Here is a 15,988-nt window from a genome sequence, read left to right on the forward strand (position 1 = left end):
CTACAAGAATAAGATGTCAGAAATGGATAAACAGTTTAAAATATGTTGACTCTTTCTAATTTTTGGTATGCAGACCTAAAAAATACCTTTTACTGTAAAACTGATTTCTTACATGATTTTCTGTCTTACAATGTCTACAATGTCTTACAATGTCTACAGGGGTAGATTCAACGTGCCTTGTATGAGATATTTTCATGTTCTTCAAGCTATCAAAATAAAATAGATTTCACAGACACATACAAAGACAATAGAAAAGGAATTTATTTTCCTTTTTTTTTTTGGAAAAGGAATTTAAAAGACTTAGTAAAATGAAAGAAGAGAAGAAAAACAGACTCCAGAAAGGAAGAAATGACTTGACTGAATGTTGGACAAATATTCAAGATTCGTAAATACTTACTGCGTGCAGTCTTACCTCTCATACTCTAACCTCCTCACAAGGTAAGTATTGTTCTTCCTATAGTCTTGAAGTTGGTCTTCCTGTCGAAGGAACTCCTGACGAAGCTCAGCAAGTTGCTCTATCCACAAAACGGAAGCAAAACAAAAGCAAAGGAACGAAGTTTACGTACTCTGCTACTTCCTGTTAAGAAGGCATGGGATTTCTAAAATTATATACAGTTCTCTATTTATTCATACTCTCAAGAAGTTAAATTACATGACTAGTACCATATTTAACTGCCTTTCATACACATGTATGCACAATAAAATTTATTTTTAAAACAAGACAGCCTCAGTGGCTTTCACATCGACCAGAAATATTTAAAAATTATACATCTTTACACATTATATAGACCATATGCTAAGTTGTGGAAACAGAACATGAAGAGCTGCCTATCTCTCTAAACCTAACTGCTTTACAAAAAGTAGGGGGGAAATCATATTTTTTAGATGTGTTGGCTATGGATGCAGAATTCATTTTAAAATCACATTTGATTCCCAACTTAGGTACCAATCTCTTTAGATCTGACTTCTAGTTCCACTACTGAATTACATCCACATACACCAAAATTCCATTTCCAAAGCTTATAATCTCTGGACCAGAGCTAAAAGTTTTAGTTGTAATGAATAATATGAAATTTCAAACTGGATAGTAAATTAAAAGCTGAGCCAGATGCTCTTTTGTGAACATTTAATCTATAATCACTGGCCCCACATTTTCTAGAGTCACTCCATCTAATCCTACAAAAAAAAATTCAGCCAAGGAAGAGAAATGTCAGTTTCTTGGACAGAGGATAAAAAAATTTGCCAACAGCCTTATCAGTTACGCAAAAGCAGTAATTAAGAAAGTCTTAATTTTCATAAATGGGAACAGAGGTCTATTCTATATAAGCAACATCTACTTATTAAGACTAAAATATAATTTCTAACTATAATATGCCAATATTATAACATCTGCTTTTCACAGAAGGCTTAACAAATTAGTCTTGTTACTTTAAAGGCACCCAGAAATCCTTGTGATGTAAGTTTTTTTGTGTGTGATGTAAGTTTTTAAAAAGCAGGTATAAACATAAATTTATAGTATAAATTTATGCATGTAAAAAAATAGACAAGAATAAAATTACATCCAAATGCTATCAGTGATTAAGCTTACTGGTGGGATTCTGAGCACATTTTTTTTCTCTATAACTTTTATTGTGGAATCATAACTACAGTAACAACAACAAATAAAAATGTTCAATTCACATGAACGCTTGATGAGGTATATAAAGTTTAACAATATGCATGTAATAGCTATTATATAAGATTAATAATCAAATATGAAATGTAAATGATTTACATAAAATGCTTGTAGTTGATAATTATGCTTGCCTATTCAAGCTACATTTTTTATTATTTTTAAAATTTTAATTGAGATATTAACACTATGTGAGTTCAAGGCATACATGTTGATTTGATTCACTAACATATTGTAAAATGATTACCATCACATTAGCCAACACCTCCACTATCTCACATAATTACTACTTTTTTGTGTGTGGTGAGAACATTTAAGATCTACTCTTTCAGCAACTTCCAAGTATATAGTACAGTATTGTTATAACACAATATTGTTAACTATAATCATCATAGATCACCAAACCGTACTCGTCCTGTAACTAACAGTTTGTACCCTTTAGCCAACGTCTCATTTTCCCCACACATCTCCCAAACCCTGGTAACCACCATTCTACTCCCTGTTTCTATGAGTTTAGTCAAGTCACATTTTACTTTTCTCTACTTGCTCTATTAACTCTACAATATGCAAACATGGTTGATCTCTGTAGTTTTTCAGTCATTTCCCCTACCTCAGATAAAAGTAACAAATCTGAGGCCAGGTATCCATGAAACAATATTCAGCTTGTTACCCGCTCCCTGGCCCCACCTACTAAGAAGCAGAGGGCAAGAGGGAGCAGAGCTCTAGCCTCAGCTATGGATGTTGATTCTAAAGAACAAAGAAGTCTCGTAGCTTATAGATAGACTTAGCCAGCAAAGATTCCAGAACTGAAAAGTTACTGCAATTAAAAAAAAAAGTCAAACCAGTATAACCTCACAGTTACTAGGGTAATGGATCTCAACTGCTGATCTACAGGACCCCTTCAGGCTTCTTTTTCCTATACAGTAAACTCACTAAACAGCTAAGTTTACCTTCAGAATGAACGTAAGGCATGTATGATTTCAAGATTTGAAATTGCTTCTCTGCTTCCCCAAAATGCTTCTCACTAACAGTATTTGAAATATCTGTATCAGGAAATAAAGTCTTCCATTTTTAAATGGAGACAAAAGGTTTAAAATTCAATTGACAAAAAAATAAAACAGTATGAATTTCAGTGCATGTAAAATACCAGGTTCTAAGGGTATGGTTTTTCCAGTGATCATGTATGCATGTGAAAGTTGGACTGTGAAGAAAGCTGAGCACCGAAGAACTGATGCTTTTGAACTGTGGTGTTGGATAAGACTCTTCAGAGTCCCTTGGACTGCAAGCAGATCCAACCAGTCCATCCTGAAGGGCATCAGTCCTGGGTGTTCATTGGAAGGACTGATGTTGAAGCTGAAACTCAATACTTTGGCCACCTGATGCAGAGAGCTGACTCATTTGAAAAGACCCTGATGCTGGGAAAGATTGAAGGCAGGAAGAGAAGGAGACAACAGTGGATGAGATGGTTGGATGGCATCAACGACTCAATGGACATGGGTTTGGGTGGACTCCGGGAGTTGGTGATGGACAGGGAGGCCTGGCGTGCTGCGTTTCATGGGGTCGCAAAGAGTCGGACACGACTGAGCGACTGAACTGAACTGAACTGAACCTATTTGAATACAGGGCAAGGAATATAAAGCATGGAGCTGATTGGTGCTTTGAATAGTTAAAGACTTGAAAGGGGTAAAAGTAGAGCTGCCTGCGGGTCTGGTGCTTAGGGTTCTACATTTTCACTGCTGCGGCCGGTTTCAGTCCCTGGTCAGGAAACTGATATCCCACAAGCCACACGGCAAGGCCAAAAAGAGCGGGGGTGGGGTGGGGTAGAAACAGATCAAAAAGCAAAAGTAAAGATAAAAGTTTTCTGTATCACAGTTTTACTTTCAGCTGATTTGAACCCAAAGATACTCTGTCTAGTAGGCTGCTCAAGGTCAGCACAGCAGAATGCTCCGCGTAACTTAGAGGGCGTCAGACCCAAGGCCAACTGTCCAGCTGAGCAATAACAGCAACAGCAGGGCATGCTATAGAGGGCATGGCCATAATCCCTCAATTTAACTTCAAAAGATTAGGGATATGGTTGAGAAAGGGGTTGCCTAGGATGAGCTTTTACAGCCAAAAAAAAAAAAAACTCTTACTTTTCAAACATTTTTATTTCAAATTTTCTTTCAGTAACAGGCATAAAAAAAGGGAAGTTAGTCTAAATAAGTCAATGTATACTAGGATGTTAATTTACTTTCTCAGGCACTAAAAACAACTCCAATCTTTTTATTTCCAAGAAAATATTAATTACCATAAGGGTTGTTTTTTTTTTTTAAGAATCTGATGTATATTAACTCCAATATATCTGACATTAATGTCAATGAAAACAGGCAAATGTGCATTGTACTGTCAACTTGTCAAGAAGTTAGTTTCAGTAGAAACAGTTCCTAAGGTGCAAAAGTCACATTAATGAAACTCAATTTCAAGAGTCCCAGCTTCAGTAACTGCACTAAAGCCAAGAGTTGCACAGTTATGAGCTCAAATCAAATCTTTTTTCTTTGCTGAAGTCTATCACCTAAATTTCAAAACATCTCAGGATCTACTTCAACTGTGGATGCACACAGTATAATAAAGATTTTTACTCAGGAACATGGGCTGTCATTTTCTCTGACATATACAAGGAAAAGCCCCAGTCTATTACTATTTAGTAAGAAATCACTCTGACGACAAGCAGAATCAGCACTGGCAGGGCGCCACCTTCTGCGCCATCCCGTGCACGCCTGTGAGCCAAAAAGAGGACAGCACGGCGCAAACGCCACAGCCACAACCGTGGCCGCCCGGAAAGCGGACTCCTCACAGAAAACCGGAGCTGTTCAAAATCGTACACAGCACAACGCGAGTAGCCCCTGTGTTTGGGCTGTAATCCACCAAGGCTGCCCCCTAATGGTTTTGCTTGGTGAGGGACAAAGCTTGCATAAATTAGCCAGCGTAGGTTGGCTTCTAAAAGAGAGTGTTAACAATATATTACCTAATCCGACAGAGGTTCAAAATGGTTATAAAGAAAAATTTATGAAATCAGAGAGCAAGTACTACCCACACAGATAAATTCAGAGAAACTTCATGCAAAGTTTTAAAATACGTAGTGTTGTAATCAAAGGGTATGAGGGAAAAGAGGGATGGTCCTTAGACCTCAAATTCCAAAGGCCAGGGATAGCGTGAAGTAACGCAAGCAGAGTATAGAGCTTGTTCTCTTTAACTATTATTTTTCATAAGAGCTTTAGACATCTCCTATCACTTCACCAACCCCAAATATTCACTGGAAGGACTGATGCTGAAGCTGAAGCTCTTACTTTGGCCACCTGATGTGAAGAGCCGACTCAGTGGGAAAAGACCCTGATGCTGGGAAATACTGAAGGCAAAAGGAGAAGAGGGCGGCAGATGGTTAGCATCATTGACTCAACGGACATGACTTTGAGCAAACTCCAGGAGACAGTGGAAGAGAGAGGAGCCTGGTGTGCCGCAGTCCATGGGGTCGTAAGGAGTCACACATGACTCAGCAACTGAATAACAACAATCACTTCATCAAAATGAAACAAAAAAAACTCTTCATCTATCTAATCTACCTCCAGGCTCCCTGGCTTCTGTTCCAAGCTTCTTTGTTCCCCGGGTATCTAAAATATTGAGCTTGGGGGACCTGCCCAAAGCATTCCCAGAACTGAATGGATTATTTCAGCAGGCTGGACACAGTACAGAGGGGTCACTCCTAACCCTTTCCCTGGTAATCTGACAGTCTCCGAAGCAACACCTCAGTTTTCTTTAAAGATTCTTTTAACGTTTCATTGTATGAAATCTGTCCACAGCACAAGAGTAAAATGCAGATCTCAAATTTTAACTTGTACTTATTATATATAAAACAACATTAAAATTTTTATTATCTCTTAAGACAAAAGGAAACATGTTTTGCCATCAGAGGAGCTTTGTTCAAAACTCTATTTCATTTAGCTATCTGACTTGAGGATTTCTTAACTCTTCAGGATTTTAGACATTTAGTGAACTTTAATTTGTAAGTAAGTTTCTTACCCTTTAAATGATGTATGTCTGCCATCTGATATGATATGTTGTTCTGCAGTTTAACCTGAAAAAAAATTGTCTTAATTTTACTAAAGAATATGTAGTTTTGCTTATATTTACCTTTTCCCCCTCATATTCACTTTGAGCTTGATAATAAGTACAAAAGAAAAATATTTAAGTTACGTATGCCACATTTTCCAAAGAGAATTGTAAGTTCTGATTTTGTAATATTCATTTTAAAGTTGCATAAGAATATTAATTTAATTTAATATATAGTACGACATTGTTTGAAAGTTTGAGGTGAATATTGCTTTTTTGAAAAAAAAAAATCAGATGTTTTCCAAAATCTTACCAGAAGATTTTCAACTCTATATTAAGAAAAGAATTAATGCCAAGTCGGAAGTACTTATTGTTCATCAAGCTCCCCCAAGAGGACAGATATTATTTTTATACAGGACTCACTGCTGCAGTCATTGTCCTCTAGAAGCCAGTATACAGGAGCTCTGGGAACTGAAAGTGTACCCAAAGACTCAGACTAAGCCTTACCACTTAAGTTAAAAACTAAGACAAGGAATGTCTTAGGATAACAAGCAAAGAACTACAGTGTCTCAGTTCTTGTTTAAATAGGTTTCAGCTAATTGTAAATCCAACTAAAGTTATCACTACAAACAGTTCTCTTGTCAATCTCAATAGTAATATTATTTTGAAAGGCACAGATTGATTTAAGTTGATCAAATGCAGTACCATGAGTGGCAAATGATTACACTAAATACCACTTAAATCTCTAAAGAAAAAAATTTTTAATTTTTCATCTTGAAATAATTTTAGGTTCATAGGAAATTGCAAAGATAGTATAGAGAAGTCCCATATACCCTTCCCACAATTTCCCCCAGTGGGTACATCTTATATAACTACACAACTTCAAAACCAGGAAATTGACATTGATACAACATGTACAGTTCTATGCTGTCTTATCACACGTATAGATTCATGTAAACACCATCAACACAAGATACAGAACTATGCTATCATCACAAATATCTCCCTCATGCTATCCTTTGCAGTCAAACCCATCCTCCTTCCACACTGTTCCTGATCCCAGGTAACCACTAATTTGTTCTCCATCTCTGTAATTTTATCATTTCAAGAATGTTAAGTGTAATCATATGGTATGTGACCTTTTGAGACTCTTTCCAATCAGCATAATGTACCTGGGCGTCCCAGGCGGCACTAGTGGTAAAGGACCTACCTGCCAATACAGGAGACATAAGAGACTGGGGTCGATCCCCGGGTGGGGAAGATCCCCTGGAGGAGGAGATGGCCACTCACTTGAGTATTCTTGCCTGGAGAACCCCATGGACAGAGAAGCCTGGTGGGCTACAGTCGATGGGGTTGCAAAGAGTCGGACACAACTGAAGCAACTTAGCATACATCAATAGTTCATTCCTTTTTATTGCTGAATAATATTCCATGCTTGGTCACTCATTCACGTCCGACTCTTTGCAACCCCATGGACTATACAGTCCATGGAATTCTCCAGGCCAGAATACTGGAGTGGGTAGCCATTCCCTTCTCCAGGGGATCTTCCCAGCCCAGGGATCAAACCCACGTCTCCTGCAGCTCCTATGTTGCAGGTAGATTCTTTACTACTGAGCCACCTGGGAGGTCCAAGTATTTACCAGCTGGCCCTTTATAGAGAAAGTTTGCCAACCCCTAGTCTGAACTAACAGAATGAGGACAAGAGATAAATGCATGTGAGAGAGACTAAAGGGGAACAACGAATAGTCTGACCAGTTGATTAGACTGAGGAGTAAAAGAGGAAGCCTTAGGGTGATGTTTCAGTTTCTAGAGTGAGGGGACTAAGGTGAGTGAGACTGCAGTGCTCCACCACAGGGAGACACAGGGGAAGCAGGCTGGGATGGGAGGAAGACATGGGGAGATGACGTTGTTCAGATCCGAACCCACTGAATTTGAAGCACTTGTGACACATCTAAGAAGAGATCTTTAATAGGAAGTGGGATATACTAGTTTGGAGTTGATCTGAGAGCTACGACCAACCTAGACACCATATTAAAAAGCAGAGACATTACTTTGCCCACAAAGGTTCATATAGTCAAGGCTATGGTTTTTCCAGTGGTCATGTATGGATGTGAGAGGTGGACTAGGAAGAAAGCTGAGCGCCGAAGAATTGATGCTTTTGAACTGTGGTGTTGGAGAAGACTCTTGAGAGTTCCTAGGACTGCAAGGAGATCCAACCAGTCCATCCTAAAGGAAATCAGTCCTGAATATTCACTGGAAGGACTGATGCTGAAGCTGAAGCTCTAATACTTTGGCCACCTAATGCGAAGAGCTGACTCATTTGAAAAGACGCCGATGCTGGGAAAGATTGAAGGGAGGAGGAGAAGGGGACGACAGAGGATGAGATGGCTGGATGGCATCACCAACTCGATGGACTGAGTTTGAGTAAACTCCGGGAGTTGGTGATGGACTGGACAGGGAGGCCTGGCATGCTGCAGTCCATGAGGTCGCAAAGAGTTGGACTAGGCTGAATGACTGAACTGAACTGATGTGAGAGTTAATAGCATACAAATCGCAATTAAAACCATGGGAATGAGCTCACTGATGAAAAGCTGCAAGAGGCAGCAGGAAAAGCTGACATCAACAGCTGTGTGGTCTGAGATCGAAGGACTGCTCTCTAATAACTTCTAATTAGCCTCTATTTTCTTTCCCACTTCTTTTTCAGTAGCCCCTCTCCAATCTGTGATTTTGCTTTCTGTGGTTCCAGTTACCAGCAGTCAACTGTGGTCTGAAAATTCCGGAAAGAAACAATTCTTAAGTTTTAAGTTGTGTGCTGTTACGAAGATGTCCTTTTCATTATAGGGGACTGGAATGCAAAAGTACAAAGTCAAGAAACACCTGGAGTAACAGGAAAATTTGGCTTTGGAATACAGAATGAAGCAGGGCAAAGACTAATAGAGTTTTGCCAAGAAAATGCATTGGTCGTAGCAAACACCCTCTTCCAACAACACAAAAGAAGACTCTACACATGGACATCACCAGATGGTCAACACCAAAATCAGATTGATTATATTCTTTGCAGCCAAAGATGGAGAAGCTCTATTCAGTCAACAAAAACAAGACCGGGAGCTGACTGTGGCTCAGATCATGAACTCCTTATTGCCAAATTCTTAAATTGAAGAAAGTAGGGAAAACCACTAGACCATTCAGGTATGACCTAAATCAAATCCCTTACGATTATACAGTGGAAGTGAGAAATAGACTTAAGGGACTAGATCTGATAGAGTGCCTGATGAACTATGGAATGAGGTTTGTGACACTGTACAGGAGACAGGGATCAAGACCATCTCCATGGAAAAGAAATGCAAAAAAGCAAAATGGCTGTCTGGGGAGGCCTTACAAATAGCTGTGAAAAGAAGAGAAGCAAAAAGCAAAGGAGAAAAGGAAAGATATAAGCATCTGAGTGTAGAGTTCCAAAGAATAGCAAGAAGAGATAAGAAAGCCTTCCTCAGTGATCAATGCAAAGAAATAGAGGAAAACAACAGAATGGGAAAGACTAGAGATCTCTTTAAGAAAATTAGAGATACCAAGGGAACAATTCATGCAAAGATGGGCTCGATAAAGGACAGAAATGGTATGGACCTAACAGAAGCAGAAGATATTAAGAGGTGGCAAGAATACACAGAAGAACTGTACAGAACTGTACAAAAAAGATCTTCACGACCCAGATAATCACGATGGTATGATCACTCACCTAGAGCCAGATATCCTGGAATGTGAAGTCAAGTGGGCCTTAGAAAGCATCTCTATAAACAAAGCTAGTGGAGGTGATGGAATTCCAGTTGAGCTATTTGAACTCCTGAAAGATGATGCTGTGAAAGGACTCCACTCAATGTGCCAGCAAATTTGGAAAATTCAGCAGTGGCCACAGGACTGGAAAAGGTCAGTTTTCACTCCAATCCCAAAGAAAGGCAATGCCAAAGAATGCTCAAACTACCGCACAATTGCACTCATCTCACACGCTAGTAAAGTAATGCTCAAAATTCTCCAAGCCAGCCTTCAGCAATAAGTGAACCGTGAACTTCCTGATGTTCAAGCTGGTTTGAGAAAAGGCAGAGGAACCAGAGACCAAATTGCCAACATCCGGTGGATCATGGAAAAAGCAAGAGAGTTCCAGAAAAGCATCTATTTCTGCTTTATTGACTATTATGCCAAAGCCTTTGACTATGTGGATCACAATAAACTGTGGAAAATTCTGAGAGAGATGGGAATACCAGACCACCTGACCTGCCTCTTGAGAAATTTGTATGCAGGTCAGGAAGCAACGGTTAGAACTGGACATGGAACAACAGACTGGTTCCAAAGAGGAAAAGGAGTACATCAAGGCTGTATATTGTCACCCTGCTTCTTTAACTTCTATGCAGAGTACATCATGAGAAACGCTGGACTGGAAGAAGCACAAGCTGGAATCAAGACTGCCGGGAGAGATACTCTGGTTTCTCCTCAAAGCGTATAAATCTTTCGCCTTTTACTAAAGATTGCAGGGAGAAATATCAATAACCTCAGATATGCAGATGACACTACCCTTATGGCAGAAAGTGAAGAGGAACTAAAAAGCCTCTTGATGAAGGTGAAAGAGGAGAGTGAAAAAGTTGGCTTAAAACTCAACATTCAGAAAACGAAGATCATGGCATCTGGTCCCATCACTTCATGGCAAATAGATGGGGAAACAGTGGAAACAATGTCAGACTTTATTTTTTGGGCTCCAAAATCACTGCAGACGGTGACTGTAGCCATGAAATTAAAAGACGCTTACTCCTTGGAAGGAAAGTTATGACCAACCTAGATAGCATATTCAAAAGCAGAGACTTTACTTTGCCAACAAAGGTCCGTCTAGTCAAGTCTATGGTTTTTCCTGTGGTCATGTATGGATGTGAGAGTTGGACTATGAAGAAGGCTGAGCGCCGAAGAATTGATGCTTCTGAACTGTGGTGTTGGAGAAGACTCTTGAGAGTCCCTTGGACTGCAAGGAGATCCAACCAGTCCATTCTGAAGGAGATCAGCCCTGGGATTTCTTTGGAAAGAATGATGCTAAAGCTGAAACTCCAGTACTTTGGCCACCTCATGCGAAGAGTTGACTCATTGGCAAAGACTCTGATGCTGGGAGGGATTGGGGGCAGGAGGAGAAGGGGACGACAGAGGATGAGATGGCTGGATGGCATCACTGACTCGATGGACATGAGTCTGAGTGAACTCCGGGAGTTGGTGATGGACAGGGAGGCCTGGCGTGCTGTGGTTCATGGGGTCGCAAAGAGTCGGACACGACTGAGCGACTGAACTGAACTGAATGAGTAACGTGGTGGAATTTGGGCTGACATGCTCTGTTCTGCCTGGGATCCCTAACCATCGTCATCACCTGCTGCTAACAGCCAACTCACAGCATCACGGCTCAACAACCCAAGATCACCCAAAGCAAGTGCTTCTCCTCCTAACCTATCGCCAGAAGGTCAAGAGCAGCCTAACACTAGGTCATTCATCTCATCTCATCTGATCACACAGGCATTTCATCATCTCACATCATCACAAGGTGAGTCAAGTAAGAGACATTCTGGGAGGGAGAGAACACATTCATATAACTCTGATTTCAGGATATTGTTGTAACTGTTCTATTTTATTATTACTGTTGCTAATTTCTTACTGGGCCTAATTTAGAAATTAAAATTTATCATAGGTATGTATGTATGTAAAAACCTAAGTAAGTCTAGGGTTTAGACTACCTGTGGTTTCAGGTATACAGTGGGGGTTCTAGGTATACATCTCCTGTGGATAAGGGGGGATTACTGTATTTTCATGATGCACTTTCCTTTTGCATTCTTTACCCCTCCAAAGAACATAGCTATCCTTTATTTTTCTTTATAAGTTTTCATTACTTTGTTTTTTTTATTCATTTTTATGATGCTATTCCAGCTTCTCTGTACTCTCTTTTAAATTCTACTCTTGAAACAGCTAGAGAGATGCTATTTTTGAATACTAGCCTATGAGTGGCCTCAGCTTCCTGGACTGTCTCTTTTATACCCTAAAACTCTTAAAAAAATTTTAATAGAGAAGAGGAAGTTCAATCTATAGACTACGAAAGTACTAAAGGATATTATGAGCAGTGCTACTTTATTCTAATCAGTTTAATTTTCCCTTCAATCTTTAATTGAGGATGGAGACGCTGATCCCAACAGCTCATATATACAGTCCTCATATTTCAAAAGCTGCTCTGGAACAATTAAAGAGAAAACCACAGCTTGTCTAAACAAAAGCCTTTCTTAATTCAAATAGAATGAACTTATTTCCCACCTCATTCTTTGGCCGGGTAAAGATTTTCCAGTTAGCTTCTCAGACCCCCTTTACGGCACATCTCATGTTCTCTATTGTTCCTCAGTCTTTCCAGCAGGATTCTCACAAAAATCTTATATTCAGTATTTAGTATTAGCAGCAGGTACCAGTTCCCAATTTGTCTCACTTCCTGTTAACACCAGTTCCATAGGGCTGCTTATCTCGCCTTCCATGTGCCTTTGAACAGAGCTGCCAAAGATCTACTCAGAGGTCTCTGGTAGATCATTAAACCCAGAAGTTCTCTTCCTTCTACAGTATTTTATTATGTTGTTTAGTTTCAGAATCTAGATGTCTGCTGCTAAACCATCTGTTCATTTTTAGACACTGCGCTACTATGGGCATCTGATGCCTCTTGCTCCACATACACCACGCAACCCCCCAAATCCTTATGCAGCTCCTAAAACAGTTTGACAAAGAATTCTTCTAACTTCCAATCTTATCCTTTTAAGGCAATCTGAATGTGTTTTTTACCTACTGTGCACTCCTTTGTGTTTTTGCAAAATCCAAGCATGTAAAGCAGTGACTTAATTTTAGCTTTAATCTTATGTTTTCTACTATCCTGGGTCTGCATAAAGGCTTCTCCCACTTGGTTTCTGATTTTTAATGTTTCCTTCAGTGTCTTCAATCTTTTTTTCTTTACTTTTATGCTTTTCATTAATCATTTCTGCATACAGATAGGTCTCTTTAGTCCTTTAACTTCTTTGGTTTTTAACCCTCGGGGAGCCTTCCCTTAATACTTCCACCACCTCCTCACCTTCAATAGGAAGTTGATTATTTCTCCTCATATTTTTAATTTTCTTGATTTCCAACAGGAATTTGTTTATCTTTGAAATGATTCTATCAAAACCTCTCAGCTGTTGAGAAATTAATTTGAGTTCTTACTACTGCATGATTGGAAAAAAGGTATTTCACTTTGCCATATATTCTGTTGACCTGGCAATGCTATAAAATACAGATGGTCCTCTGCACCCACCATTTTATATAAAGAATTTGAGCATCCATCTCTGCACAGGGGCTTCTGGAACCAATCCCTTCGGTACTAGCGGACGACTTTTCTTTCTAAATATATTTTAGACCAGCAACAGTGTATAAACCTTAAGAAGGATTATTTAATTCTTATTTTATAAATGGATTCTCATTGTCTGGCTTCTTGGGTTCTTTTTGGTTACTTTCAGACTTTTCCCACAACGTCGTTATTTACAATATGAAAGAAAGACACCAAATAATCATTTTCTTTTTTCAAATTTCTTTGGGGATGAGAGACAGATGTGTGTAGATAGACACACATGCACACATATATTGACAAACCCAGCCCCATCTCTTTGTTTAATTTACACCTATGGTCAGATAGACTCCAACCCAGATTTGAACACACCCTCCAAACTCCCTCAGTGCTCAAAATGCCTTGCCCGGCTTCAGGGTCTACTGGGTCTTTTAAAAAACAAAGCATTCCCTCAGTTCACAGGCAGTCGTATCTCTAACCAGAGTGTCACTTTGTCTCTTTCTGCCCTCAAGGTTTATCAGAAATGAGCATCCATGAGAACAGAAGCTGTCCCGCAGTGCATTCCCTGCCCATGTCTGGGGCACGGCCCGACCCCGGTGAAAACGGGAAGTGTCCGCTGAAAGCCTCCTTAGACTTCAATGTTCCGTTTCTTTGCACTACATGCTTTCCTACCCTGAGTTGGACTTTATCCCTACTTGTGTAATTCTAATTATCCTTCAATGCTTCTGAACTCCCTCATTCATTTCCCTTGGTTAGGCTTCATGGCACCTCTCTCCTACCGTAGTACTGGTGTGTCTGGCATTGGAGTGCATTTATAATAGGTCGTTTATCCATGCTCCCTTTGGCCTTTTCCATGTTAATCTCTCAAAATGTGTTCCCGATTCTTCTTAAGGCTTTTTCCTCTTCTTCTTCTGAGGCATGTGTTCTCTATGTCTTTTTCCAGTAAGAATTATCTCCTCCTATTTTCTCATAGTCTTTCTTGCTCACCCCAGCTACTTCATCTATTTCCCTCTAACCTTTCTTCCTCCAATACCTAAAACTTAATCTTTATATTTCTACCATCTCCTGCTGAAGCTCTCTTAATGCCTCCCCATCCCACATGGCTACTCTGAATTAATTTTGGCAGCTGTTAACAGCTCACTTGCTCTGCTTTCCTTTTCATTCTGGGACCTTGAAAATGGCTCAGCTGTTTCACAGGCATAATGAATGTGCCTGCTTCACTTTCATTATGACCTGTTCTCAGGCAAATCAGCTCAACTATATGACCACTGATCCCAAAGGCTTTTTAGAGATGTCATTTCTGGCTCCTTTTCCTTCACACTAGAACCATTTTTCCTGATCATATCTCACACTCAGATGATTTCTAGAAACAATTCTATCTTTAGTATTATAACTGCCAAACCTGACGCTCACAACCTCCTGGGAGCTTTAAGAAATACATACAGTGACTCCCCTCCCCTACTGCTCTCTCCCCTCCCCAACTCCAGTCTGACTCAGCAGCCTGGGGATGGGCCTCAGAATCTTTTTTTTTTTTTAAGCTGAAGTGATTCTGATAAATAACCATATTCAGCAATTACTCATCTACAGTATGTCTTTGACTGGCACCTATATGAACTGGATCAAAATGGAAAATTATTAATAATAAGTACTTAATACTTATTCAGTGCCAGGCCTTGTGCTAAGCTAAATGCAATAATACAAATATTATTGTGGTTAGTCCTCTGAGGTGGGTTCTGCATTTCGCAGATGCGTCACACGACTACAGTAGGTTCTGAGTACTCTTCCTAGTAGTCCCAAACCAAAGTCTGTGTTCGTGACCACCACATATACACTAGATCAATAGTTAGTAGGCATCTATAACCTTTTGATTTCTTATTCCTCATACATTGCACACATATAATTCAGTCAACATTCCAAACACATCTGCAACTTTTATTGATACTCGATCTGTTAAAGAATTAATCTCTCATGAAGCAAGTTTTAGTTTAAGCTATACTAAGTTACATTTTTAAAGAGAATAAGATAAGGTCTTTGGTCTTGGTTGGCTATAATGAATCATTACAAAGGTTTTTATTTACTCATTCTTTTTTTGATAAGTCATTTATAAAGCATTTACTGAGCATCCACTATGTGCTAGGCCTGAGGATATGCAGGATTTGGTTTTGGTCACAAAGAATCATTAAATTTTGTTTATTCATTCATTCTGTCAGGCAGCCTTAAGGAAAGCATTAACTGAACACCTAATAAGTGAACAACACCGTAGAAGGCCTAGAGATACAGCAATATATAAGAAACAGGACAGAGGTCTGGATAAAGGATAAACATTTTGGAGTCATCAGCATAACTGAAGTGTTCTGCACAGATATGATTACTTCAGAAAAGGACAGAATAAGAGAAGAGGATCTCAAATATAAAACTATGAACTTTAATACTTAATAGGAGAGAAGCCAGCAAAGGAGACTGAGAGCCGAGAAGAGGAAAACAGGAGCGTCTGTGCCATGCGGGACAAGAGCGCAGCGCTGGGCAAAGACGTCGAGATATTAGGAGCAGGAGGAGAAAAATGCAGATGTGAGCAAAGGCAATTTTCTGTTCAAGAAATGTGACTGGGGAGGGCAAGAAAGACTCAAGTATATTTTAAGTGCTGAGGAACAAGTATAGATAAAAGGATTGAATGTAACAGGGAGACCGGATTAGTAACAGAAAAGAGTCTTTGAAAAATGTAAAGGAGACTGGATCCATAGAACAGGTGGAGAGGCTGGTCTTGGAGGAAGAATGAACCCTTTTTTATTCTAACAAGGAGGAAAGAGATATGGGTGGAGATGTAGGTATGCCTGCAGATTTGTTAGTGTGGTAGCTCCTGTTCA

The 15,988-nt window shown here is 39.5% G+C and overlaps 1 protein-coding gene across 2 annotated transcripts in view; it reads right to left on the bottom strand.

Annotated features, from left to right (window-relative positions):
• GOLM2 (golgi membrane protein 2) overlaps positions 1-15,988 on the bottom strand; it is an 89,636-nt gene that overhangs the window by 50,417 nt on the left and 23,231 nt on the right. For both annotated transcript variants that reach the window (XM_005888603.3, XM_005888604.3), the window contains exons 2-3: positions 5,729-5,783; positions 413-515 (exon numbers count right to left, since the gene is read on the bottom strand). In XM_005888603.3, the coding sequence (XP_005888665.2) occupies positions 413-515; positions 5,729-5,783 (158 nt within the window). The remainder of the gene's footprint in view (positions 1-412; positions 516-5,728; positions 5,784-15,988) is intronic.

Source organism: Bos mutus, chromosome 10, assembly GCF_027580195.1.
Source record: "Bos mutus isolate GX-2022 chromosome 10, NWIPB_WYAK_1.1, whole genome shotgun sequence".
Lineage (NCBI taxonomy): Eukaryota > Metazoa > Chordata > Mammalia > Artiodactyla > Bovidae > Bos > Bos mutus.